Genomic DNA, 27356 nt, shown 5'->3' with positions numbered 1-27356 from the left:
ACTGTCGTCTAAAATGCATTACAAACGTTACAACCATTGAACGGTTAGTGCAATTTTATATCAAAGAAACCATGGTCAAAAACATCCACAAATAAATACCTACTGAGGATCTTTTCAAATGTGTGAATTGACATAACTTGAGCTTTCTCAAAAGCTCATTTCAAACAGTATTGTTGAAACAATAATATTTCGTTATTGATATTATGTTACCAAATCTTGTTAAAACAATAATATTTGTCATATTTTCAATTAAATGTTAACAGTTAAAGCAACAATCCCATTTTTTAATTCAATGTAAACAGTTTTCTGTCCGTGTATAAACCTCTATAAAAAGCTGCATGTATCCGCAAGTAGGCCCCACCAAAGCGACCGTGTGCCGCTCAAAGCGCACAAGCCCAAGTCCTGGTGTTAGGTGGGACACTAAACAGCCCTGACACGACGGCCCTCCGACGAGACAGGAGGTTTGCGCAGGCCCAATAAGCCGCCTAGAAAACCAATCATTACGAACAATATAAGAGATAATGCGACTCGATATAATCGGCAAAGACCTAGGCGACGAATAAAGGATCACGATTGGAAGCTTGGAACATGGAACTGCAAGTCGCTAGGTTTCGCAAGTTGCGACAGGATGATCTACGATGAATTACATCCCCGCAACTTCGACGTCGTGGCGCTGCAGGAGATTTGCTGGACAGGACAGAAAGTGTGGAAAAGCGGGCATCGAGCGGCTACCTTCTACCAAAGCTGTGGCACCACCAACGAGCTGGGAACCGGATTCATAGTGCTGGGTAAGATGCGCCAACGCGTGATTGGGTGGCAGCCAATCAACGCAAGGATGTGCAAGCTGAGGATTAAAGGCCGTTTCTTCAACTATAGCATCATCAACGTGCACTGCCCACATGAAGGGAGACCCGACGACGAGAAAGAAGCGTTCTACGCACAGCTGGAGCAGACATACGATGGATGCCCACTGCGGGACGTCAAAATCATCATCGGTGACATGAACGCTCAGGTAGGAAGGGAGGAAATGTATAGACCGGTCATCGGACCGGATAGTCTGCACACCGTATCGAATGACAACGGCCAACGATGCATAAACTTCGCAGCCTCCCGCGGAATGGTAGTCCGAAGCACCTTCTTTCCCCGCAAAAATATCCACAAGGCCACATGGAGATCACCTAACCAAGAAACGGAAAACCAAATCGACCACGTTCTAATCGACGGTAAATTCTTCTCCGACATCACGAACGTCCGCACTTACCGCAGTGCGAATATTGAATCCGACCACTACCTCGTTGCAGTATGCCTGCGCTCAAAACTCTCGACGGTGTACAACACGCGTCGAAGTCGGACGCCGCGGCGTAACATTGGGCGGCTACAAGACGGTAGACTAGCCCAAGAATACGTGCAGCAGCTGGAAGTGGCACTCCCAACGGAAGAGCAGCTAGGCGCAGCGTCTCTTGAAGATGGCTGGAGAGATATTCGATCGCCATTGGTAGCACCGCAACCGCTGCACTTGGCACGGTGCCCCCGGATCAGAGGAACGACTGGTATGACGGCGAATGTGAGCAGTTAGTAGAAGAGAAGAATGCAGCATGGGCGAGATTGCTGCAACACCGCACGAGGGTAAACGAGGCACGATATAAACAGGCGCGGAACAGACAAAACTCGATTTTCCGGAGGAAAAAGCGTCAGTAGGAAGATCGAGACCGTGAAGAGGCGGAGCAACTGTACCGCGCTAATAACACACGTAAGTTCTATGAGAAGTTGAACCGTTCACGTAAGGGCCACGTGCCACAGCCCGATATGTGTAAGGACATAAACGGGAACCTTCTTATGAACGAGCGTGAGGTGATCCAAAGGTGGCGGCAGCACTACGAAGAGCACCTGAATGGCGATGTAGCAGACGAAGATGGCGGTATGGTGATGGACCTGGGGGCACGCGCACAGGATATAATTCTACCGGCTCCGGATCTTTAGGAAATTCAGGAGGAGATTGGCCGGCTGAAGAACAACAAAGCCCCTGGAGTTGACCAACTACCAGGAGAGCTATTTAAACACGGTGGTGAGGCACTGGCTAGAGCGCTGCACTGGGTCATTACCAAGATTTGGGAGCAGGAAGTTTTGCCGCAGGAGTGGATGGAAGGTGTCGTGTGTCCCATCTACAAAAAGGGCGATAAGCTGGATTGTAGCAACTACCGTGCAATCACATTGCTGAACACCGCCTACAAGGTACTCTCCCAAATTTTATGCCGTCGACTAGCACCAATTGCTATGGAGTTCGTGGGGCAGTACCAGGCGGGTTTTATGGGCAAACGCTCCACCACGGACCAGGTGTTCGCCATTCGCCAAGTACTGCAGAAATGCCGCGAACACAACGTGCCCACACACCATCTATTCATCGACTTCAAAGCCGCATATGATACAATCGATCGGGACCAGCTATGGCAGCTAATGCACGAACACGGTTTTCCGGATAAACTGACACGGTTGATCAAAGCGACGATGGATCGGGTGATGTGCGTAGTTCGAGTTTCAGGGGCATTCTCGAGTCCCTTCGAAACCCGCAGAGGGTTACGGCAAGGTGATGGTCTTTCGTGTCTGCTATTCAACATCGCTTTGGAAGGGGTAATACGAAGAGCAGGGATTAACACGAGTGGCACAATTTTCAATAAGTCCGTCCAGCTATTTGGCTTCGCCGACGACATAGATATTATGGTACGTAACTTTGAGAAGATGGAGGAAGCCTACATCAGACTGAAGAGGGAAGCCAAGCGGATCGGACTAGTCATCAACACGTCGAAGACGAAGTACATGATAGGAAGAGGTTCAAGAGAAGACAATGTGAGCCACCCACCGTGAGTTTGCATCGGTGGTGACGAAATCGAGGTGGTAGAAGAATTTGTGTACTTGGGCTCACTGGTGACTGCCGAAAATGATACCAGCAGAGAAATTCGGAGACGCATAGTGGCTGGAAATCGTACATACTTTGGACTCTGCAAGACGGATCGAATAGAGTTCGCCGCCGTACCAAACTGACAATCTACAAAACGCTCAATAGACCGGTAGTCCTCTACGGACACGAGACCTGGACGATGCTCGTGGAGGACCAACGCGCACTTGGAGTTTTCGAAAGGAAAGTGCTGCGTACCATCTATGGTGGGGTGCAGATGGCGGACGGTACGTGGAGGAGGCGAATGAACCACGAGTTGCATCAGCTGTTGGGAGAACCATCCATCGTTCACACCGCGAAAATCGGACGACTGCGGTGGGCCGGGCACGTAGCCAGAATGTCGGACAGTAACCCGGTGAAAATGGTTCTCGACAACGATCCGACGGGCACAAGAAGGCGAGGTGCGCAGCGGGCAAGGTGGATCGATCAGGTGGAAGATGACTTGCGGACCCTCCGTAGACTGCGTGGTTGGCGACGTGTAGCCATGGACCGAGCCGAATGGAGAAGACTCTTATATACTGCACAGGCCACTTCGGCCTTAGTCTGAATAAATAAATAATAATGATAGCAACTTGTATACAAGTGCGAAAAAATAGAATCGGATAGGCAGCCATCACCAAGAAATGATGATATCTTGCTCGTTTTGCGTTAGCGACCATATTTTTATGCTCAGTTGTGTAAAGGAAGTTGAATTGCATCATCAGGATGAGTCCCCCTGCGTTTGGAGCTATAAAATAAATGTATCATGGGGTATAGCCTCCCGAATCAGTTCATCATCATGACAGCTCTCGAAAAAAGTCTCTCACGGTATGCTACGTATCATAAATGTATACAGAGATGATAAGTGAGAAATTTGCTCGTTCTCTTTTGGATTCAATCCCTGTGTCCATTTCAATTGGCGATTAAAGATTGCATGAAGAAGAAGAAGTCGAAGTATGATATTTGAAAAAAAATGCACGGGTAAGCATACGGGAATTTTTTTTAAACTCTTCTCAAAAATTCTAGAAGCAATTTAATTAAAAACGGAAAGCAGTACGGGGTTGGACTTTGCTTGTACTGTGTATCAAGGGTGATATCACGAAATAAAATTTGAAATCGAAAAATGGCGTTTATTATGCAGTAGAAGGAAAGTCCAACTCCGTACTGCTAACCGTTTTTAATTTAATTACTCCTAGAATTTTTGAGAAGAGTTTTAAAAAACTTTCCGTATGCTTCCCCGTGCAATTTTTTTCAAATATCATCCTTCGACTTCTTCTTTTTCGTGCAACCTTTATTTGCCAATAGTGCTGTCTAGTGAGCAGGCTGTAGTCGCTCAAAGTTTCTCCCATTTGCGACTACGAAGGTAAATTCTTCACGCACAGTCTGACAGTTCCTTATGGGATTTTACTGTGGAAGGACAAGAAGGGGTGATTGGCGGCCATGTTTCACGCACAGTCTGACAGATAGCAATGAGATTTTGCCATAAGAGTGAGTAGAGGCATTACTTTCGTATTCGCGAATTCTGCTCGTTTTGTTGTCAACAAATGGAAACGAGCAGGATGGGAGAAACTTTGAGCTCAGTCAACCTGCACGTTCTTCTTCGTCTTCTTCTTCTTCAATGGCTCTACATTCCAACTGGAACTTGGCCTGCTCTTCAACTATTAGCAACTATCAGTAACTTATTAGCATTTCCTCAGTTATTAATTCTAGACCGACACTTGAAAAGGGCGTAACAGCCAAAATGTATTCCTCCTTAATCAGAAGGAATAAATTTTGGCTGTTACGCCCTTTTCAAATGTTGGTCTAGAATTGAAAGCTTTTCTATGCCCACCATTGCATGAGTATATGTATTTTGTGTGGCAAGTATAATGGATACACTATGCTCAGGGAGTCGAGAAAGTTTCCCATCTGAAAACATCCTAGACCGGAACGAGAATCGAACTCGCCATTCGAACTCGTTAATTCCTTTCGAATGTCTTCCTCTCGTTGTTGTCTCCCAAGAAAATAGTTTTTGTCTCGTTATAGATGTGAAATATCACCAAGAATGTCAACATTATGTGAACATTAGCACGTACCTACAGCAATCATTTGCCAACTGGGCTAGGACATCAGTCCAGTTAACGAGCGCCGCTTTTTAAAGGTAGCCTCACACCTCGGGAATTTGGATCGCGGATTTTTTCCCCAAGTATTTTTGCATATGCGATGTTTTCGGGATTTGGGCACGGAAAATAAAAATCCCGGCCCCATTTAAAATGCACGGGGACCAAAATCCGGCGGAAAATTTTCCCGAGGTGTAAGGCAGCCTTAACTGGGATGACGAGGGCATTTAGGGAAAACTATATATAAGAATATATAGTTTATAAGAAAGAATCATGAAAAAATGTATTGAAAAACGTGACGCTTTCAGACAAATGAGCCTTCCAAATAAACGGTAGAATTAAAGAGAGATAATTCACTAAGACTCCATGTACAGCAACCAGCAACAATGTTTAAAATAAATTAAAAAAGGAAAAAGGGGTTGAACTTACTGAAAACAGTTGGCAGGTAACGTTGAATCGCGAGCCAGGAAGTTTGTGTGCCCTGCACAACACTGATGCAGCCGGGTGAGTAACATTCCATCGTTTGTTATCTGTGGTTCGTCCAACAAATGCAGAATTCCGAAACAGGGTTTGTCGATCAGTTCACAGATAGCCTGATTATCGAAGAAGTCAATTTTGACCCACTCGATACCTTCCGCTACGTAAAGATCTTGCTGGTATTTGAGCACGTTTTTCACGTAGTGCTAAAATCGTAACAATTTTGTAAGCAGCGTGTTCTTGTTGAAGAAGGTTCACTTACCTGCTGTAACCGTTCGTTGCAGTAATTGATAGCAAACTGTTCGAAAGAATTCTTCTCCAACACTTCAAATCCGTAGAAATCCAATAAACCGATAGTACGCCCACGTATCGCACTCAACGTCCCATGCTGTTTTAGTTTGAGCAGTTCGTTGATCCTTGCCGCTACCAACGTGAACAACCTCCCGTACAAAGTCCTACACAAAGCAAACCTGATTTTGGCCGCATAGGCGGCATCGATCTCCGATCCATCCGTTTCAATCTGTTCCCAGCTCTCGCCAACTCGTGTTAAACAATGAAACAGCAGATGACTATCCAACTGAAGTAGTTGCGCGATATCATCCAATTCTGGAGTTGATTGAAGGCACATGAGCATTGTTAGTTAAATTTCTGACCGCATTATACTTACCATATTCGTTGGAAATTTCGCAGCCCTCGCTGCCGTCGATGTTGGTCGTGGAAATGAACACAAGATTCCCCAGTTTCAGCACAACGGCTAGGATTGTAAAGATTGAGAATATTTCTTCCTGGTTGAAACCGATCACTTCTAGTGAGCGCTGTTGGATGGATAAGAAAAGTTGTGAATATTCTTATTCGAAGAAATCCTTCGACAAAAGAATACCTTAGTAAAGGCAAAATTAGTCCGGTCTTCTTCGTTGGTAAAGCTGTATTTGAGCAAATCGTACCGATCGATATTGCGCTGAAGTTTTAGAGACTCTGAAAATTGGATGTGATTATCTGATAATTATTCTCAAGAATTTGTGAAAGGCATACTTACTGAGTAAATGAATATCAGCACCACTTAATAACTGGTAGAAAATGTGAAAATTTCGTTCTCCTGAACTTCGGCTCGTTACACGGTTCTAAAACAGACAAATATTTAACTTAGAAAGATGACTCATATAGCGGTAAATTTCTTCAAAATACCTTTTCCAACATGTCTTTTGGTTCATAATGCGATATAATTAGATTAGATGGTTAGTATTTGGTTACGAACGTGGATAAATTTAATACTTACACAAAGTCAGGTGTCCTCCGATCGGATCACCTTTGTAGTCAAACTCGATGTCAAAAAATTTCCCCTAAAAAAGTGAGACCGAATTACCAACGGTTCAGGACATACCTCGATTAGGAATACTCACAAACCGACTAGAGTTCGCGTTCTTGACCGTGAATGCGTTACCCAAAGCTTCCAGAAATAGCTCAGCATGAGCCAACCTTTCACGCATCCTCGCCAATTCCAGATCCCTCAGGTACACTTCTTTTGTGATGGACTTCAGGATCTGCCGGCGGTGTATGGATGGCGACATCAAGCTGCTATTGTGATCGTACGTCAGTGCTATCGAGGAGGATGACTTGTGGATGGATCGAGTACTGCTCTGGTGACAACAGCGACTAAGGTTGCACCGCTTCTGCAACGACGGCGAGTATCCGCACATGCGGTGCAGATCCAAGTGACTACTCCCGGCACTGCCACAGTTGTGCTTCGGACAGGAGGATGAGGAAGAGGCAGCGAAAGCCGATTTGAGGGTCGACTTTGTGGGGAAGTCGTTTGCTTCCGTCGACCTGCTGATGGATTGGTTGGAATGCTTCAGGCACTTCGGGGTGCTTCCCATCACGCCAACTCCACCGCCACCCATCATCAGGGCTAAGTTCTCCGAGCTTTTGTGGTGCGATATCAGGTCGAACTCAACGGTTTTCTCGTGGGAACATTTCTGTAAGTGAGAGTATAAGTATGCAATGACTAGTGCCGACACGTCCAGTTCAAACTTACCCTAGATGTGTTATATTTCATGATACTATCTGGGCGACTAGAACCGGTGCCACTTTCGAAGGACGAGCCCACCCTCGCGATGCCACAGTGCTTCGGAGTGGTTTGTCGCGAGTTGGGATTCGATCCACGAAGTGAAAAGGTCGGCGTGCGGCTGCGACGCATTTCCGAAAGCTGTGTTAAAAAGTGGACAATCATGCGGGACGATTCGGTTTTGCCAGCACCACTTTCGCCAGACATGACAATGCACTGATCCTCATTGTAGTTGAGCAGGAACTGGTGTGCTGAGTTTGCGAGTGCAAACCTAGAAAGTTATGATAACAGAATTGTTTTTTAGGGTTTTTTTTAATCGAACAGGAAAAATGTAACTTATGTCATGTGTAAGGTTAGGAACTTTATATTTCAATGTTCAAATTAAATCTATTCATAACATAAATGACCTTGTCCTTGACCTTCAGTTGTGCGAGAATTACTCGGTATTGATCAATTATACGATATGAAACGAAGCATTAGCATTAGTTATCAGGACGAAAATGTAGTTTGGCCGAAAGCGACATACAGCCAAAATAAACATTTGGCCGAACTGGTAATTTGATTGAACAAGTTGTTTGCCCTAACAGGTCATTTAACTGAAAATCCCATTCGGCGGAGAAAGTCGTTTGACCTAATAGAACATTTGACCAAAAATGTTATTTGGTAAGAATGGTCATTTGGCAGAAAGAGTCATTTGGCCCAAAATGTCCTTTCTGCTAAACAACCATTTCGGCCAAATGGCATTTTCTGCGAAAAGGGTCGTTCGGCTGAATTGATCATTTTGCTGTGAAGTCATTTGGCAGAAAATGCCGTTTGGTCCAAAGAGTTATTTTGCAGAAAGAACATTTTCGGGCCAAATGGCTCTTTCTGTCAAATGAACATTCCTACCGAACGGCATTTTCGGTCAGATTAACTATACAGTCTAACGATTTTTTCAGTCAAATTACCAGTTCGATAGAATGGATATGGTGTTCGGTGGCTCATGCGCATGCACTGCGCTTTGCGCTCCGGTCCAAACAAGCGCGATCTTCAATAGTTTGCAGTAGCCATCGAGCGAGTGAGTACAGAGCCATCGCACTAAGGAGTATTTCAGCCCAAATCCTGGCCAAAAGTCAAAAACAATATTTTTAGATATCTCCGTATTATTTTTCGTTTTTGTACTCTCAAATAGTAATACAAAATTGCCCTGGGATTTTTGGATCAATATTGATTACTTGTGAGCAATGCTGGCTGCTAAAACTTCACCATAATTTACATGCTAGTTTTATCGCAACTGTCCATGAACAAATATTCATGTTTTATCGTGTTTTTCTGGGTTTTTATTGATTTTTAAGATGAAAATCAATATAGGCACCAATAATGAGGGTATGTAAAATCCTTTCCAAGCATGTTTCGATCTGAAATTGTTTTTAGGTGATCCAAAATGATTATATTAATTGCTAGCCTTTTTTTACCTTTTTTACAATAATATGCTTTACAAAATTAAACTTTTAATTAGGTTCCAAGTCCGATCAAGCAACAAAATTGTCAACGTTGGAAAGATTGGAGTTTCCTCAATAAGCTCCATGAAAAACATTTCACGCATCCTCACGCAATCGTGAGTTGTTTTTATTTGAATATAGTGAATTTTTCTAAGAGAAGCTAGGCGAAAAAAATAAATATTTATAATTTTAGCGACAAAGCTCATAAAATGGTTCGCTTTCAAAGAAGAGTTAGATTTTGATGAAAAGCATACGCATTTTTCGGATGTAAAAGGTTGTTAAGAAATAAAGCGGCTGAAGTGCAACGAATTTATCTGATCTGCTCCATTGATTGTAATATCAATACATTATCCAGGGACTTTAACATTATCCGATGACAAATTTATATGGTCGAAGTGAACAAACAAACAAATCTTCGGAAATCTTAGTAAGTAATAATTCAAAAATGAAAATTAACATAAAAATCATAATCAATGACAGAGTCAGAAGAGGACACCACTCGTCGCAAGCACGCTGTAGTTTCCAAAGGCAGCGTTCTTACGCCCAGTGGTGCTCTACCTAATAACAACAACTGACGCCGCCGGTGGTCATACTTCACTACTAGTTTAATACAAAGAGCACAAAAACAAAAAAATACGCTTTGGCTGTTAATTGAATGCATTTACAGCCGACAAAATGATTAGCATAGTTTTGGCCACGCTTTTACACTGCGTACTCCTATGTGCATCGGGTAAATAACTGCTGAGTGCTGCGTGTCGTTCCAATCGTTCAAAGCGCGATCCTCCATTATTTGGATATGCCACCGGGCATGGGTAATTGATTAATGCTTAGAGGATCGTGTGTTAGTGCTGCGCGTCGTTTCTGTCGTCCAAAACCAGCACCCTCAGCATGGTCTTGCTTTGTAGCCGTGCGTCTTACCGCACGGTTAAGGAGGGCCCCTTTGATACTGGACCGATAACGTGGTAGTACCGAGATAGTGCAGCAGTTTTTGTACGAGGAAGACTTCAGCTCTAGTCTCCGGACCAAGTCGGTTACCGAAACCGGAACGGCGTCGGTCGCCGTAGCCGCCATTATGATTGTACCCGTTCAGTCATCGCCCTACCAAATAGCCGTGCAGCCTACTCCGTCCTCCGCTCTCGAGCGGCCATTGCAAGCACGAACCAGCTACTCGTTTAGAGAGGTGACATCCCGTAATCGACCACTGAATCTTGGCCACCAGTTTTGGGTTCCCGTTTCGAGCGGCCACTGTAAGCCCAAACTAGCTACTCGTTGAGGAACGCCCTTCAATAACCTGCCAACGAACCTCGTTTACCAGCTGTAGTTCCCGTTTCGAGCGGCTATCCAGTTTTCCGCGATCGGTAATGGCCGCCAGCTTTCCTGCGGGTTAGTCTCTGATTTGACGTTTGAGGAGGTCAACTGCACCCACCGTTCGAGAATTTTGATCAATGTGGTACATAATATGGTACATAATATCACCTCCTTACACTGGAGAGCTTTTGCATACGGTACAGTATACGGCAAAAAAAATTGAAACGATGGAATCATGTCAACTATGCTCAAGTCCTCTAGATTCAAGTCGAGCAATTAATTGCGGATCATGCGGAAGGACATTCCATTTCGCTTGTGTGGGACTGTCCAAATCAAATTTTGCATCTTGATGTGCAAAAACTGGTCTGTTTTGGTTTTGCGATTCATGCCGCTTGAACTTTGAACCAGCCGTGTATGACCGTGAGAAAATCATCATGCGGGCATTACGATAATTGCTCATTCGCACAGATTCGATGGATACTTGCCTAGGGAACTATGGCAAAAATCTCCGAAAAATCAATCGATCAATGTTTGGAGCTCAACCACAATCTAGGCCGACCAATAACTCGTTACATCAGACCTCATTTTCGCGATGCATTGATGAGCTAAATTTAGACGACACTGCTGAAGACCCTATTAACCGCTCCAGGTTTTGTGACGACACGTCGTTTTTCGAAGTCTTGGATGAGGTAAACAGTTCTCTTGCACAAGTTCCGGATAAGTTTTTGGTGGGGTCAAACAAACGTGTGCAAATCGTCACAAATCGAATTGACTCCGGAAACAATAAAACCAACCCTTGCTTCAATATTTCAACACCGGCTGTATTTGACAAGGGCGCGAACACAGCAAGCAACAAAACATCTCGTCAACAGACCACTAGAAGATTAACACAATCCGACAAGAATGAAGACCAGTTAGCTAATCGTCGTGACAAACAAAGTTCAATCCCATTGAAAGTAGCAAACGTTTTGCAGTCTACCATAGATTTTGAATCCTTTTACGTGACACCTTTCTCGCCCGACCAAAATGAAGAAGAAGTTAAACAGTATGTAGCAGAAATATCGAACATCGACCCAACCATGGTGAAAGCTCCCCCGTGGCAAGAACGTTGATGACTTGTCCTTTGTATCCTTCAAAGTGACTGTCTGCAAAACTGTTTCAAATGTTGTTGGCGATTCCTTCTATTGGCTGGAAGGGATTACTGTACGAGAGTTTGAACCAAATCCAAAAAACGGCTCACTGGTACGACTCCCAGTAATCCAATAACCGTCTACAAAATAAGTCGAAATGCAAGTCTTTCGGAAAATGATTTTGCTCAACCTGTTCACCTCAAGTTGCTTCATACATGCCACTCGGCCGAACTTCCTGTTTCATCAGGTAAGTTTTACAGTGGTATATGTCTCGCCGAAGCCGCGGAAGATACTTCACCCACAGACAAACAGACATAACACATTAAACATTCACTCATCAAATTCATCGTCGTTTAAACACTAACGATATCTGTTGATTTCAGTTAGTTGGGCAAATCACGAACCAGATGGCGATAGTGAGCAAACGTCGAACTCGAGCGAATCCGATGTGCGCGCCACTAGTGATCGATTGGCCAAATAATAATTATTTGAATTGACCAGTAAATCAGTGAACGATGTAAATTTGACGAGTGTTATGTCTGTTTGTCTGTGCTTCACCGTTTTTGAATTGTAATTCCAACTCTCAGTGCAAACATGTTTCACATCTTTCGCCGGACGATCCGAATCAGCCCAATGTACATGTCATCGGACCCACTCAACACCCAGGACGCACAATAACACCTAGCACATTGGAAGCCCCGAAGCCCCCATCACGGTCGAGACCATGCATCCAGCGTTCATCAGTCGTCCTGGTCCTGTGTATGGGTTTGGTGTAGGGGTCTTCCAGCCTATGCATTCAGGCAAGTACCAACATTATTCGAACAACATCTGCTCTGATGAAATTACTGCCCAAAGCTCACAACAACCATCTGCCACTTTTCCAACACCGGGATGCACGCCTGTAAGCCGCATGGAAGCCCCATATTCCCTCGTCACAGTCGAGCCTTTCCAACCAGCGTCCGACAGTCATCCCGGTCCTGTGTTCGAGAAATGAAAAAGAGGCTTCCAAACTCAGCACACAGGCAAGTACACAAACAGTTCGAACAGCACTCTTGCAGTAAAAAATATTAATTCCAGTTGTCGTCGGAGCAATGATCCGAATGCAACATCGGCTGCAATCATCTCTTCGCCTGTCCTCATCTACTACCAAAATGTCGGAGGCATCAACAGCTCGATCGCGAATTATAAGTTGGCTGTTAGCGATGCTTCTTATGATGTCTATGCTTTTTCCGAAACATGGCTGAATGGAAATACTTCTTCCAGTCAGCTTTTCGACAACACTTTCACTGTGTATCGCCAAGATCGCTCATCTTCAAATAGTCGCAAAAGCACCGGTGGTGGCGTTTTACTTGCTGTTCGCTCTAGCATCAAATCTCGCATTTTGAATCCTCCAGAATGCTTTGCTGTTGAACAATTGTGGGTTGCAATTACTGGTCAAGACAACACAATCTACATGTGTGTGATCTATACTCCTCCAGACATGATGAGTAACGATGCACTAATTGACATGCATCTGGCCTCGTTGGACTGGATTGTATCTCAAATGGAAGCCTATGATAACATAATTATATTGGGTGATTTCAACCTTCGCGATATTGTCTGGCAATGTGACTCGAATGGCACTCATTTTCCGAATCCATCAAACAGCACAATGCCAATGTCATCTCGAACACTCATTGGTGCAAATGACACAGCGGGACTCAAACAACTAAATGCAGTGCTAAATTGCAACAATCGGGCGCTGGATTTGTGTTTTGCCAGTGAAGATCTGTGGCGCACTTGTGCCGTCATGCGTGCACCTTCCCCACTCGTGAAAGAATGCAGACATCATCCCCCTCTGCTTATATCACTGGATGCCAGTACTCAACTGCGGTTCAAGAACACCTTCAACAGTAGCTATCATGACTTCCGTAAGGCTGACTTCAATAGCATGAATGACTTTCTACAGAACTTGAACTGGACAGAGATGCTACACGGCGCGGATGCCAATCAAGCTGCTTCATCATTGTCGAACGTTCTAGTCTATGCTATTAATGAATTCATTCCGAAGATTATTCGCCGTGAACCAATGAATCCCATCTGAAAAGTTTGAAAAGGTTGAAAAGAGCCGCTCTTAAGAAACACAGCAAGTATCGCACCGACGAAACCAGAGTTGCAAATCTCGAAGCTAAGGAAAATTATTCCTGGCTCAATGATCAATTATATGCTGCCCATCAAATCAACATTCAAGATTGCCTTAAGTCCGACCCTAAAAGTTTTTGGAACTACGTGAACGACCAACGGAAGCAGACAGGTCTGCCATCGACAATCAAACGGTATTTTGGAAGCCAGTACTATCATGGCAATAGCTGATTTGTTTCATTCCCAGTTTAGTAGCGTGTTCTCCGATGAAGCAACTCCCGCTTCTGCAATCGATGCTGCCAAAATTAATGTTCCTCAACTGTCAAATCTCGGGCATAGCTTCAACGTTACACTGGACACGGTATCCGAGCGATTGAAATCATCTACCGGACCTGGTCCAGATTGTATTCCATCGCTTCTATTGAAAAGATTCTCATCAGCATTAGTGTTACCGTTAGCTACAGTCTTCAATAAGTCCCTGACAACCGGAGTTTTCCCGAACAGTTGGAAACAGTCATATGTGTTTCCCGTGCATAAGAAAGGCTGTGAACAGAGTGTCGATAATTACCGCAGGATCGTTGCACTGAATGCTGTATCTAAACTGTTTGAGCTCATCGTACTCGATGAACTTGTACATATTTGCGCACATTATGTTTCGCCCAATCAACATGGTTTTGTACCCAAACGTTCTACCACCGCCAACTTGTCATCGTACATTTCGTTCATCATACGTGAAATGGAAAAAGGTCAACAGGTAGACGCCATCTACACAGACTTGTCAGCAGCTTTCGACAAAATGAACCACGAAATAGCTATTGCTAAATTTGATAAATTAGGTTTAAATGACAGGGTACTTATTTCCAGGTAAGGCCCTTAATCGGTGAATGATTATCCCTCCCTACAAGACGCGATTGAGTGTTACTGGCGCAACTGCCACCTATTCATCGTCGTTACTGTCGCAGTGACCCGCTTCAACCGGTCTATCGCATCGCGCCACCCCACGTCGCCGACGAGCCGCCCTACCCGTTCGGCTCCAACCGACCGACTGCGTAACTGGTGCTGTTCATCCTTCTCCCTCTGCCGCCCGGCGGGATCGACTGACTGTTCAACTACAGATCCATGTCGTATGTGAATATAAATTCTAAAACTAACTCCGAATTTCTTTGTTGACCAAGTCCGAAAACCTCCTTATTACCTCTATCGATCCTGGGACTCGAGGAATAAAAGAGGCCTTGCGTGCCCACCCGTTGACTACTTTTGGCTATAGACCAGTAGTCTGGGATTTAGGACGGTTTCTCTTCTAGGACTTGTCGACGATTCCTCGAGGGCAAGAGGCCGTACCAGAAACGGTATCAATAATGGTGAGGAGTGTTCATGCTCGGTTCATCGACACTTCGAACGATCTGGATTCGTTGTGCTTTGTGGGGTCGAGAAGTAAATCAATGGATACGCATTTGATCGTGTTCCTGCTCAGTGTGCAGGTAGTTATTTTGTTCTGCTTTGTGTTAAAAAATTACATGGTCGCATCACTTATCAGAGTGAATCCAGATCCAACGTTGCTTACCGACTAACTGATAGTCCTTCCTTTGGTTTTTGTGGAGACGCAGAGGTAAACACGGTCTTCGAATAGCAAAAATCCCCTACTAATATTCCTTCCCTCTTCCTAACTGACTTTAAGGACGTGGCTGGCGTCGTTATTGATCATTGGAATATTTGAATCATTGAATCTTGTATAAACTACTTGTTTATACACCACGATGTTAGACCATAAATACATTACTAGACCTCAGGGGCTTTCTCTAAAGGCATGCGATGGCCATACTGGTGTCCACCAGTTGGGTCGCAAGAGAAAACAGTTTCTTTGAGTTGTCGAATGGCTTAAGGGTTGGACCCAGAAGCGTCGAGCTCAAAAGTCAGAATTGGTCTGACCTTCTTTATTGAATTACTGATATTTATATGTTTACAATGATAGGAGGTAACTTGTTGCGTCGTGTGAGACAACGGGAGTGACAAATAAACCCAAAGTGCTCATCCTTGCGCCCTCAGCAATATCGGTTATTGCCGTAGTCAATTTGGCTTGGCTTTGTAATTTGATTCCTTCGAACTACATGCTATCGGCTCCGGACCTCACAAGCGGAGGTAGAGAAAGAGGCGATAGAGCAATGTAGCTTGATGGTGAATGACTTCCATATGTGCCGTTTTAAATTGCATAGCATGCATCTCTATGCTCGATGATTGATTCGGTGCTAGGATGGCTTGGTATGTGATTGTTCTGTTTATGGTTATGGGGTTTATTAAAATAATGGTAATATGGTATGCTACACTTGCACACTGAGAATGCTTGAACAATCCCAATCTATAACTCAGTTGATTCTTTGTGCAATTTTACTGATTCTGGTCATTTGTGCACAAACCATTTTAGACCTGATAACAATTTCGGATATACGTTTAATTCGACTTAACGCGATTTGGCTTAAATCGACTTAGAAATTCCGTTCAATGATCTTTTAACAATAAGGCCATTTCGTCGTAAATGTTATTTGGCCAAACGGTTGGACATTTTTGACCATATTATCCGTTTAATAATTGACATTTGCCATATAACCCGTTGGACCAAACAACATTATCGGCCAAGTAACCCATTTTGTCAAACAACCATTTCGGCGAAACGGCATTTCGGGCTGATGACCTATTTGACTAAATTTCGGCCAAACGACCTGTTTGGGAAAATGCGTCTGCACCTAACACCCCTCTTTTACTCCCAGGAGCTCTCGAACATATAATAAATTAAATATTTGTATCGGCCAAATGGCAATGGAAAAAATCACAGATAAAAAAAATCATTGTGTTTTAATAAATTATTTCATAACGAATACGATATACTCACAAGTGTGGTGGCAGTTGGAACAGGCTTTTGTTGGCATACTTTCGAACCAGATCTGGTGTGTAGATAGTTAACGGTTTGAAAGGATTCAGTGCCACCAAAAAGGTCCCGATGTATGTCTGCAGACAGATTATAGACAAAGAAACAAAATATAAAAATCACAAGAATTATTGCGCGAAACAAAAATAAAGCTTACACAGATGTATTCGGATGGGGGAAGTCGGTCAACATTTAGCAGATGTATTTGAATAAGGCTTTCTACGACCTAGGCAAATTTGTTACACAATAATCGGGCCGTATTTGATCGCAATGGGTCAAACATTGACCATATTAAATCAATACCATGTAAAATCATAAATGCTGTACTTATAAAATATTGTGAGATATCAAATGATATCTAACGAACATGGTCATAGCTAATCTAGCGTGTCAAATAAGAAAGGGCTTATTCTAAGACGACCGCAATAGACAATATGCTTTTGAGCAATGAATCAATGAACAATGTCCAATTTGAAAACAAAAAAAGTTTTTTAAAAACCAACCAGACTGTAAAAAAAATTGCTGTTTCAAAGTCTGAAGCTTATCAATCGAATCTTAAACAATTGCTATCATTTTATAAAGATTTTACCAGAACCTGCCAAACTGTTGACTGCTTTCCCCTATGCCAAGTAGGGATAAACTCACATAGATCAGATCTCGTTTGTAGCGTTGGTGCAGATTGTTAATAAAACTATCCTCCGACAGGTTCTCCAACAGCACCGAGTCCCAGCTTCCGATTTCCTGTTCCATTGTTCTCCTGCGACGGTACCCGGCTCGATTCAATCCTCCTGCACTGTAACAATTAGCAATGGTGGTGGTGGCCTAGTTTCGATTCGATGTGCCGAAAAGTTTATCATCCACTCTACCACACGGGGGGTGGTCTCTGCCTATCTAACGAAGTTTACGACGTTACCACCCTTTGCCAATCATATTCCGTCTTGTGTTTTCCATATTGCAATCGATGGGGTGTGTAGTGACGGGGGAGGCCCTAGTGGAAACGGAAAAGTGATAACGGTATCAGATGCTGAATATAATAACGAGAATGTTGATTCTTTTTTGTTTTATAGATTATATCTCAATGTTGCAGTTAAGTCTCGGATTCAGAGAAGGATTCCCACTCTCCGCGTTATATCACTTGACTTGAAAAGGTGAGGCAATAACCACGTCTGTTAGGTAGCTTTAAAATGGATTTGTTTTGTCTTTATTAAAGAGACTTTCAGCCCAAGGCTGAAAATGGATTAGATCAATAATATAGTAGACTATTTATTCTATTAAGGTCTCACACAAGATACCAAAAAAGGGGTTTGCAGTTTGGAATTTATTTACGGGTTATGATTGCTTTGAAAAACATGCGCCACACACATATCACACCGCACCGGCGACAATGTGTAGTGTATGAATCTTAAAGCATTTACACAACTCACAAGTGGCACGGCAAATGTTGGGAAAAGCGTACCATTGGTACTTTGCATTCCTGAAGGAGTAAAATATAGCTCATCTCGCGGTCCTTAGCCTCTTACCCAGCAACTCCTATCCCTACCTCTTCGTGGCGCTGGCCGGGATACGAACAACCTTAGGGAAGCTCTGGTAACCAACCCCGGTGGGAACTATTGTCGTATGCTGACAGGGAAGGGGGAGTTTGCTCCTATCCGGAGGTGCAAATCTTACTGAGCGTCTGTTCTCAAGTTAGGAGCGGCTCACAACATCGTCTGTTCTCCATGTTAGGGGCGGCTGATCATCGTCCGAGTGCCAGCTAGGGACTATAAGTGAAACTGTGCACCATGGTCCACCGGAAATAAGGAGGAATGGTCCTCCGGAAAATTAGGGAGTTTAGTGTCAGGCCCTGCAAGCCAGCCTTAAAAAACTCTCGCAACGAATAACCAACAAGAGTGTACTGACCGGAACAATCGGCGAAGACCACTGCACTGCGACGAAGAGGGACTAGCGATTGGAAACTTGGTTCGTGGAACTGCAAATCTCACAACTTCATCGCGAGCACACGCATACTCGCCGAAGGATCTGCTGAAGGATCAATTATGGTGCAAACGTATAGAGGTAATCATGCTATCTACCAGAGCAGCGGCAACACACAAGAGATGGAAACAGCTTTCATAGTGATGAGCGATATGCAAAGGCACGTGATCGGGTGATGGCCGATCAATGAGAAGATAAAAGGCCAGTTCTTCAACTTCAGCATAATCAACGTCCATAGCCCTCACTCTGGAAGCACTGATGATGATAAGGACGCATTCTACGCGTAGCTGTAACGTGAGTACGACAGCTGCCCAAGCCACGACGTCAAAATTATCATTTAGAGTTTAGACCGACTATTGAGATGTTCAGCGCTCACCGGCTGACGAATGAAAACGGCCTACGACTAACTAACGCCGCCTCCAAGAATATAGCCATTTGAAGCACCTACTTCCAACACAGCCTTCCGTATCGGTACATCTGGAGATCACCACTGCAGATAGAATCACAAATCGACCACGTTCTGATTGATGGACGGCACTTCTCCGACATTATCGACGTCAGGACATATCATAGTGCTAACATCGACTCTGACCACTATCTGGTGATGGTTAAATTCCGCCCAAAACTATCCATCATCAACAATGTTCGATACCGACGACCACCGCGGTACGACCTAGAGCGACTGAAGCAACTTGACGTCGCCAATGCATACACGCAGCATCTCAAGGCAGCGTTGCCGGAAGAGTATGAGCTCGATGAAGCCCCTCTTGAGGACTGCTGGAATACTGTTCAAGTAGCCACTAAGCGCAGAACAACGTCGGGTATGTGGGACGAAGTCGACGAAACGATTGGTTAGACGAACAGTGAAGACTGATTCTGGAGGAGAAAAACGCAGCGCGGACGGTCGCGCTGCATCAAGGAACCCGGCAGAACGAGGAACGTTATAGTCGGAAGCAGAGACAGCAGACCCGCCTTTGTCAGTGAAAGTCAAGGCAGCGGAGGAGATGACTACGTCAGTAGGGAAGTTAAGGATGCCATCCAACAGCTAAAGACCAATAAAGCAGATGGAAAGGATGGCATCAGAATTGAGCTTACCAAGATGGGCCCGGTAAAGATGGCCACTTGCATGTGGCCGACTGCTAGTCAGAATCTGGGAAACTGAACAGCTACCGTAGGAGTGGAAGGAAGTTGTTATAGGCCCAGGTAGTGTGAGAACTTTCGAGCGATCTCCATTCTTAATGTCGTTATATCACAGATCATCTTCTGTCATCTGTCACCATTAGTGAATGAGTTCGTGGGCAGTTGATGGCCGCTCGACAACGGACCAGATCATATCAAAAATCCTTCAAAAATGTCTTGAATACCAGGTCCCAACGCACCACCTGTTCATTGATTTCAAGGCGGCATACGACAGTATAGACCGCTATGGAAAAGCTATGGACGAGAACAGCTTCCCTAGACAGCTTACCAGACTGATCAAAGCAACGGTGTATGAAGATTTCGGTGTGTGAAGATTTCGAGCGAACACTCCAGCTCGTTCGAAGCGCGCCGGGGACTAAGGCAAGGTGATGGCCTTCGTGCCTGTTGTTCAACATTGCGCTAGAAGGTGTCATGCGGAGAGCCGGGGTACGATTTTCAACAGATCCAGTCAATTTATTTTTTTCGCGGATGATATGGACATTGTCGGCCGAACATTTGAAAAGGCGGCAAAACTGTACACCCGCCTGAAACGTAAAGCAACAAAAGTTGAACTGGTGTTGAATGCGTCAAAGACAAAGTACATGCTTGTGGGCGGAACCGAGCGCGACAGGGCCCGCCTGGGAAGCAGTGTTACGATAGACGGGGATACCTTCGAGGTGGTCGAGGAATTCGTCTTCCTTGGACCCTTGCTAACGGCTGATAACAATGTTAGTCGTGAAATATGAAAACGCATCATCTGAAGGATTCACACCCGCACCAAATGTGTCATATACAAAACGCTCTCAAGACCGCTAGTCCTCTACGGATATGAAGCTTGGACCATGGCCGAGAAGGACTTGCACGCACTCGGAGTATTCAAGAAACGAGTGCTTAGGCCCATCTTTGGCGGTTTGCAGGAAGACGGTGTGTGGCGGCGAAGAATAAACCACGAGCTCGCCCAGCTCTACGGCGAACCCAGTATCCAGAAGGTAGCTAAAGCCGGAAGGGTACGATGGGCAGGGCATGTTACAAGAATGCCGGACAGCAATCCTGCAAATATGGTGTTCGCTTCCGATCCGGTAAAAAACATCTTGGCGAGCGTGAGGCGCATTCGAGGATGGAAAGATGTGGCCTCGAACCGTGTATTGTGGCGTCAAATGGTTGAATCAGTGTTATCTGTTTAGATGTTAACTAAATAAATGAAATGAATGCTTTCCGGTAGGCGGAAAGGCCTGCTGCAACTATTTATTTTTGACGCACTGCAGAACAATTTGGATTGCGCTGCCTTGCTACTGACATCTCGCTAAGCGTGTGTTACAGAACTATGGACTGCAACAATGAAGGCGGTTTCATTCTATGCGTAGAATTAGCCATGAACTTTTTATAGGACCAGCTAGAATTAAAACTTTTTTGGAATGGTAGGCTTGCTCATGATCATAATGGCTTAACTTATATTTTTTAAATTGTATAAATTACCACAAACACTACTAATGATTAGGACCAAAAATAAATATAATTTTCTTAAAAGATTTCAAATGCAGTCAACAAATTTGTGTACAACTTAAACTAATTATACTATCCTAATCGAAACTGTTTACATCCCGACATCCACCTAGTTCCGGACATGGGAGAATAGATAGAGAAAGTAAGAACCGGCAACAGGGGAGCACAACCAAAAATATGGAAGACGGGATCAAGTAGTGAGGATTAAACGATCGACGAGAACGCACGTATCCACGCAGCTCGTCTACTCGTCAAAAAGTACGACCAACTTTTCCACGCGATAAAGTGTAACACGCCGGTTTAAGTGCTAAGCCCAAAACGAGGACCGACATCGAAGTCCCAAACCCAATCGCCGGACGTTTTTCCCCGTGCATCGGAGTTGTTTATTCGGGCGAGTGAGCGAGTGCATATTGCGCCAACCTAGGCACAGGTTTGGTTCCTTCAGGCCAAGGGACTGTGTTCTACCCTCGTGTGTCTCGGAAGTGTTGCCCCTCACCAAGTGAACCCTCGTGAACGGCCACTCCGAGCAGTGCCAACGACGACCCACGCCGAAAAGGAAAGCCGCTTATCGAAAAGGGACACGAACACGTGGGTGGTGGCGAGTCCTTGTGCTGGTGGCCGGTGAGCCCCCAAGTCATTACCGCGCCACACGTGGCGAGAGAATAGCAGCCACAGTTTTGGAGGTGAGGGCTCCTGTGAGGTCCGGCGGGACTACCCCCGCTCACAGGAAAGGTATTTTTCGGTGAAAGCTCTCTCTCCCATGCATGTGAAGGGCCCACCGTATGCAGCACAGCCGCAACGTTCCCCTTTTACTCCCAACCTACCCACCCCTTGCCAATTCCTTCCCTTAATAAAAAAAATCAAATAAAAAAAAAACTATGAACTGAATTTGTAATTGTATTGTTCTTTTTACACTGATACTTAAGTGCATGCTTGTTCCGTCCTCTTCTGTTGGTTGCTTATGTCCGCTGGTCTAGTTGTGAGTTTTCCCGAGAACGTGTAATGCCGACCAGAGGTAAAAGTAGCCCTGAGCTAGCCGCAATTACACGTGCCACAACGTCAACTGCAACAGTCGGAATTTATTATCATTCCCCGACATTGAACTAATTGAGGGGGTTAGAAACAGAGGGGTGTAAGTGACATTTTGGTCAAAATTGAGTTGACTACAGCAAAAAATTCTTTGGTTCTTGTGATTTGCGGCAATTGGGCATATTCTACGAGTCGAGTGACGTGAGGTGAGTAGATTTTAGCAATTCTCCCGTGAGGTTACCATGTTATTCAAATAGGGCTATATGACTCTTCTCACGTCATTCGAGCAATCTCACGTCACTCCACTCGTAGAATAAGCCCAAATATGTTGATATAGTTACTATGTCAATTAAAAAATAAGAATAAACCAGAATAAGCCAACCTGTGCAATCCTATCGAAGACTAAATAAATAAATAAAACTACTATTAATTGCATATTATTAGAAAAGTCGGCAATACGAATTGCACAGCACTTGTTTCGAAATAGACAAATTGATATGAAATTTGATAAAAAGAATCCATGTGTCTTGGAGGGACTCGAACCCTCAACCTCCTACTCTCTAGATTGGCGTGATAATCCCTACACACCAAGACCACTTAAAGGGTTTGCGGAAAAGCCACAGAACTCTTCCCTAGTAACGGAGAAGATGGATGTAGCCGGCAATGGTAGCTTTCAAACTGTATCATTTTGGACCTCCAATTGGGTTGTTATTAAATCAAAAATAGTAATTATGTATTACTAGCAATTGGAGTAAGAAAGCTAAAGAATATCAGTATGCAATCTACGAAATACTTCGTTACAACGCAACGTTTGCGGAAAAGCCACAGAACACGAGTACCAAACTCCTCCGCGGTTAACTGGTTTTTGCAAATTGAATATCTTTCGGATGCTTGATCTGGTAGATCAATTGATCTGAGCTGCGGAACAGTTTGGATGACTTTGAACACCTGGTAGAGGCATGATTGAACAGCAAATTATACACAAAGGCTCTATGGACATGTGTGGGCTTGATGGGTTGACGTCGATGTATTACAGAACATAGTTGACCTGGTAGATCAATTGATCATAACTCCAAAACGATTTGGAATTTCGGTAGGAATGTTGTTAGTAAAATCACGTTATCTAAGTCCTCAGGAATAATTTTTGGACACATTTATGAAAAAATCCGGTTCAAGATCGTTTGAGAAATAGCCAACATAATAGCTGACATCAGCTAGAGTAAGAAGGTACGTCTCGAGCGTCTGTTCACCAGGAGGTGCGGCTCAAACAGCTTCTGCTTGGTACCCAGCGGCTGATTAACGAAATGCTGTATCGCGTCAGCTATACCTAAGGTAGCTTACTGAAGCCTCTCAAATACCACGAAAAATGGAGATAGAAGAAAAAGAGATCGTTATTTTTGGCAACGAAATAAGGACTGTGATTGGAAACTCGGTACCTGGAATGTCAGGACCCTAAATGAACCTGGACCAGTGAGTCTTCTGGCTAGTGAACTGCAGAAGGTTGGAGTGGACGTGGCCGCTATTCAAGAAGTCCGATGGTCTAGATCCGGAGAACATGAATTCCGAGCCGTGGACTCCACGACCAGCTCTGTATTCAAGTATAACATCTATCACAGCGGCTAATCTGTGTGTTGAGGATACGGGACAAATTCTTCAATTACAGCCTAATCAACGTTTACGCACCGACAAACGATAAATCCGACGACGTGAAGGACACATTTTATTTATGTCTTGTTAAAGCCTATGGAGAGTGCTGCGGACATTCAGAGGTCCGAACTTTGACGCTGATCACTACCTCGTTGTCAGTAATATTCGATCGCGGTTGTCAACTGTATCGAACGAAAGATCACAGCGAACGATGCGTTACAGTATCCAGCGATTGTCGGCGGAAGGAGTATCGGCTGAGTACCACCAGAAGCTCGACGAACGGATAAGTGCAATCAACGTTAGCGACAACATAATCGATCTATGGGAGTCGATCCATGGAGCGGTGAGCACAACAGCACGAGAAGTGGTAGGCACTGCACAGAGGCGACCCAGGACGGGTTGGTTCAATGTGGAGTGTCAGAGAGTGACAGACGAGAAGAACGTTGCTAGAAGCCGGACGTTGGCGTCGGGTGCCCGATCGAATGGAGACCGGTACAAGGAAGCAAGAGCAGCCGAAAAACGAACCCACCGCAGGAAGAAGAAAGCATATGAAGAACAAGTGATTAGCGAGGCGTAGCAAAAAAATGGAGCAGAATGATATGCGGAAGTTTTATGAGTCTGTCAATGGCGTGCGGAGAAAGCCATCTCCGCCATCTCCCATCATGTGCAAAGACCAAGAAGGGAATTTTCTGACAGATAAAACCGAAATGGCTGCCAGGGGGAAGCTACCACAGCACTTCGAGGCGTTTCTGAATAGTGAAAGTGACGGTGCATTGGTGAACAGAATAAATCTTAGCTGTGGAGTCGCCTACACTAGATGAGGTTAAAAAAGCTGAAAAACAATAAGGCTGCGGGGAAGGACCAGCTCCCGGCTGAACTTCTCGAACATGGCAGTGAGCAGCTTTATGAAGTTCTGCACCATATTATGTCGAAAATATGGGAACACGAGGAAATTCCTGCTAGCTGGTTGGACGGCCTCGTTTGCCCTCTCTATAAGAAAGGGCACAGACTGGAGTGCGCCAATTACCGAGGAATAACCCTCCTTAATTCGGTGTACAAAATTATGTCCCGTGTTAGTGTTTTGTTCAACAGATTGAGACTGCTTGAAGAGCCCTTTGTCGGCGAATACCAGGCAGGTTTTCGTGAGGGCCGATCAACGACGGATCAAATGTTAACCCTGAGATAAATCCTTGATAAATTCCGGGAGTACAACTTGCACACATTATCTGTTTATTGATTTCAAGGCGGCGTACGATTCAGTGAAACGGAATGAATTATGGAAAATTATGCTAGAATATGGTTTTTCGGCGAAACTGATACGGCTGATTCGTATAACGTTGGACGGATCGAAATCAAGTGTAAGGGTTGCGGATGAAATATCTACGTCATTTGTTACCTTAGATGGATTAAATCAGGGTGATGCACTTTCGAATCTTCTGTTCAATATAACGCTCGAGGGAGCGATTAGGAGAGCTGGTGTGCAAAGAAGCGGTACCATTATCACAAAATCGCATATGCTCCTGGGATTTGCGGATATCGATATTATCGGAATTGATCGCCATGCCGTGGAAGAGGCTTTTGTGTGAGGGAGACAGCGAGGATTGGACTCACGATCAATACCAGCAAAACAAAGTACATGGTCGCTGGCAATCAACGTGGGCTCATTACAAAATTGGAACAACGAATCTTAAAAAAGAACGCGTCGTTAAGGATCTGGGCGTACTATTAGATTCAAAACTATCTTTCAACGATCATGTCGCATTCGTGTCCTCCAAAGCTTCTAATATGCTTGGTTTCATTTTCCGCATATCTAAAGACTTCAAGAATATCCATTGTTTGAAAGCACTGTATTGTTCCTTGGTAAGATCGATTCTAGAATTCTCTTCTGTTGTTTGGGCACCGTTTTACCAAAACAGTATATGGGTCATTCCATACCAAGTGACCAAACCACTTGTAATCGACTTTCACAGATTTTAATCAAATTTCGTGGATTTGTTTATCTATCGATTATATGCAAAAATCCAAATTTATTTGATGATTGGACAACCCCTCGGCAAATGGGAGCACCCCCCGTTTTTGACGATTTGTAAAAACCATATTTTTGAACAACTCATATCTTGGACAGTTTTTAAGCTACAAATAAATTCTTTTTATGCATTTTGAAGATAATTCTTCAAACTTTTTGAGAAAAATATCGATTTTGAGTAGAAGTGTTGCCAACTCTATTGTTTTTGCGTTTTGAGTATAAAATCGTATTTTTCTGCCAATGAGTATATTTTTATTTGAAAAATAACACCAGCATCGTGTTCTCCAGGAAATTTTGTATAAGAAACACTCGAAACCCCAAGGTACTATGAGCCGTTCTCGAGTTATGGAGTTCTGAATATTATATGATTTATTTGGAACTTATCAATCATATAAGATTTTGTTATGCATACCGAACCTTTACCTTTTATGGAATTGCCAAGAATTCGAAGATATTGTTTTCTTCAAATAAATTGTAAAACATGTAACTTGAGCCTTTGAATAGAAAATAATGTAGTTGGCAACGTAGTCACTTTGGAAGGAACAGCTTTTCTGTATTGTTGTAGAGCGTACTATTAACTGTTACTTACATAGATACTATATTATTTCACCTGCTATGGAAAGATTTTTTTTTTAAATTTTATAGAACATTTATTAATTTCGAAAGCTCTCGGCTCATATGCCGTTGAGCGTTACGGAGCCGAAATCTTTATACTATTTTATTCTTACAAATTAACGTTAGATTAAGTGAACCGAAAGACTCGTGTTTCAATCTGGATTAGGGAATACAGTATCACAGTAGGGAAGGAGGAAACGAATAATACTAAATTTATGACGATGATGAAAACATTGATGAAGTTCTTGTTTCATTACTGTTACGGGACATAGAAATCACCGTGAAACAAACATTTTCTAAAAAACAACAAAGGAAGTATGTCTTTCCAATTACGACAAAAGAAACGATATGGTTATCTGAAAAACCCTGATTAATTAACCTAGCGGTAATGGTGCCTTTCTCGTTCATTATGGAAATAGTATTTTGACCATAACTTTCGAGCCCATAATCCCAACCAGTAAAATTTTAATAGTAAACAATGGGACAGGATTTCCCGTAAAATTGCAACATGGTGCGAACAAATCGGTTTAAAGCAAGCCCCTAAATAGTGGATGAGACTTTTTATGCACACACACATACATACACATACACGCACAGACATCACAGACATCAGCTGAGTCGATTGGTATACAACACTATGGGTCTCCCGCCTTCTATAAAAATAATTTTTTGGAGCGAACATAAAGCCTTTCGGTACACTTTGTGTACGAGGAAGGTAAAAATAAATTAGCTCATAAGGAAGTAGACATTCACTATGTTATTATGGAAAAATAATGTATGAAAAGGCAAATCATTATGTAAATGGTACTTGTACGTACAGAAGGAGAGGGTTAGTGATTTGTGACTATTT

General features: G+C 43.8%; 1 protein-coding gene across 1 annotated transcript in view; it reads right to left on the bottom strand.

The window, feature by feature from the left end:
* Positions 1-27356, bottom strand: part of LOC134204382 (unconventional myosin-Ia) — a 58456-nt gene that overhangs the window by 20802 nt on the left and 10298 nt on the right. Inside the window, exons 2-12 of the mRNA XM_062679200.1 lie at positions 17179-17521; positions 16498-16613; positions 7541-7841; positions 6909-7481; positions 6785-6848; positions 6694-6707; positions 6545-6629; positions 6389-6483; positions 6176-6323; positions 5771-6114; positions 5461-5714 (exon numbers count right to left, since the gene is read on the bottom strand). Of these exons, the coding sequence (XP_062535184.1) occupies positions 5461-5714; positions 5771-6114; positions 6176-6323; positions 6389-6483; positions 6545-6629; positions 6694-6707; positions 6785-6848; positions 6909-7481; positions 7541-7841; positions 16498-16613; positions 17179-17283 (2099 nt within the window). The 5' untranslated portion in view covers positions 17284-17521. The remainder of the gene's footprint in view (positions 1-5460; positions 5715-5770; positions 6115-6175; positions 6324-6388; positions 6484-6544; positions 6630-6693; positions 6708-6784; positions 6849-6908; positions 7482-7540; positions 7842-16497; positions 16614-17178; positions 17522-27356) is intronic.

Source organism: Armigeres subalbatus, chromosome 1 (assembly GCF_024139115.2).
Source record: "Armigeres subalbatus isolate Guangzhou_Male chromosome 1, GZ_Asu_2, whole genome shotgun sequence".
NCBI lineage: Eukaryota > Metazoa > Arthropoda > Insecta > Diptera > Culicidae > Armigeres > Armigeres subalbatus.
Note: the sequence above shows the minus strand (reverse complement) of the source record. Positions and strands in the feature narration are given on the sequence as shown.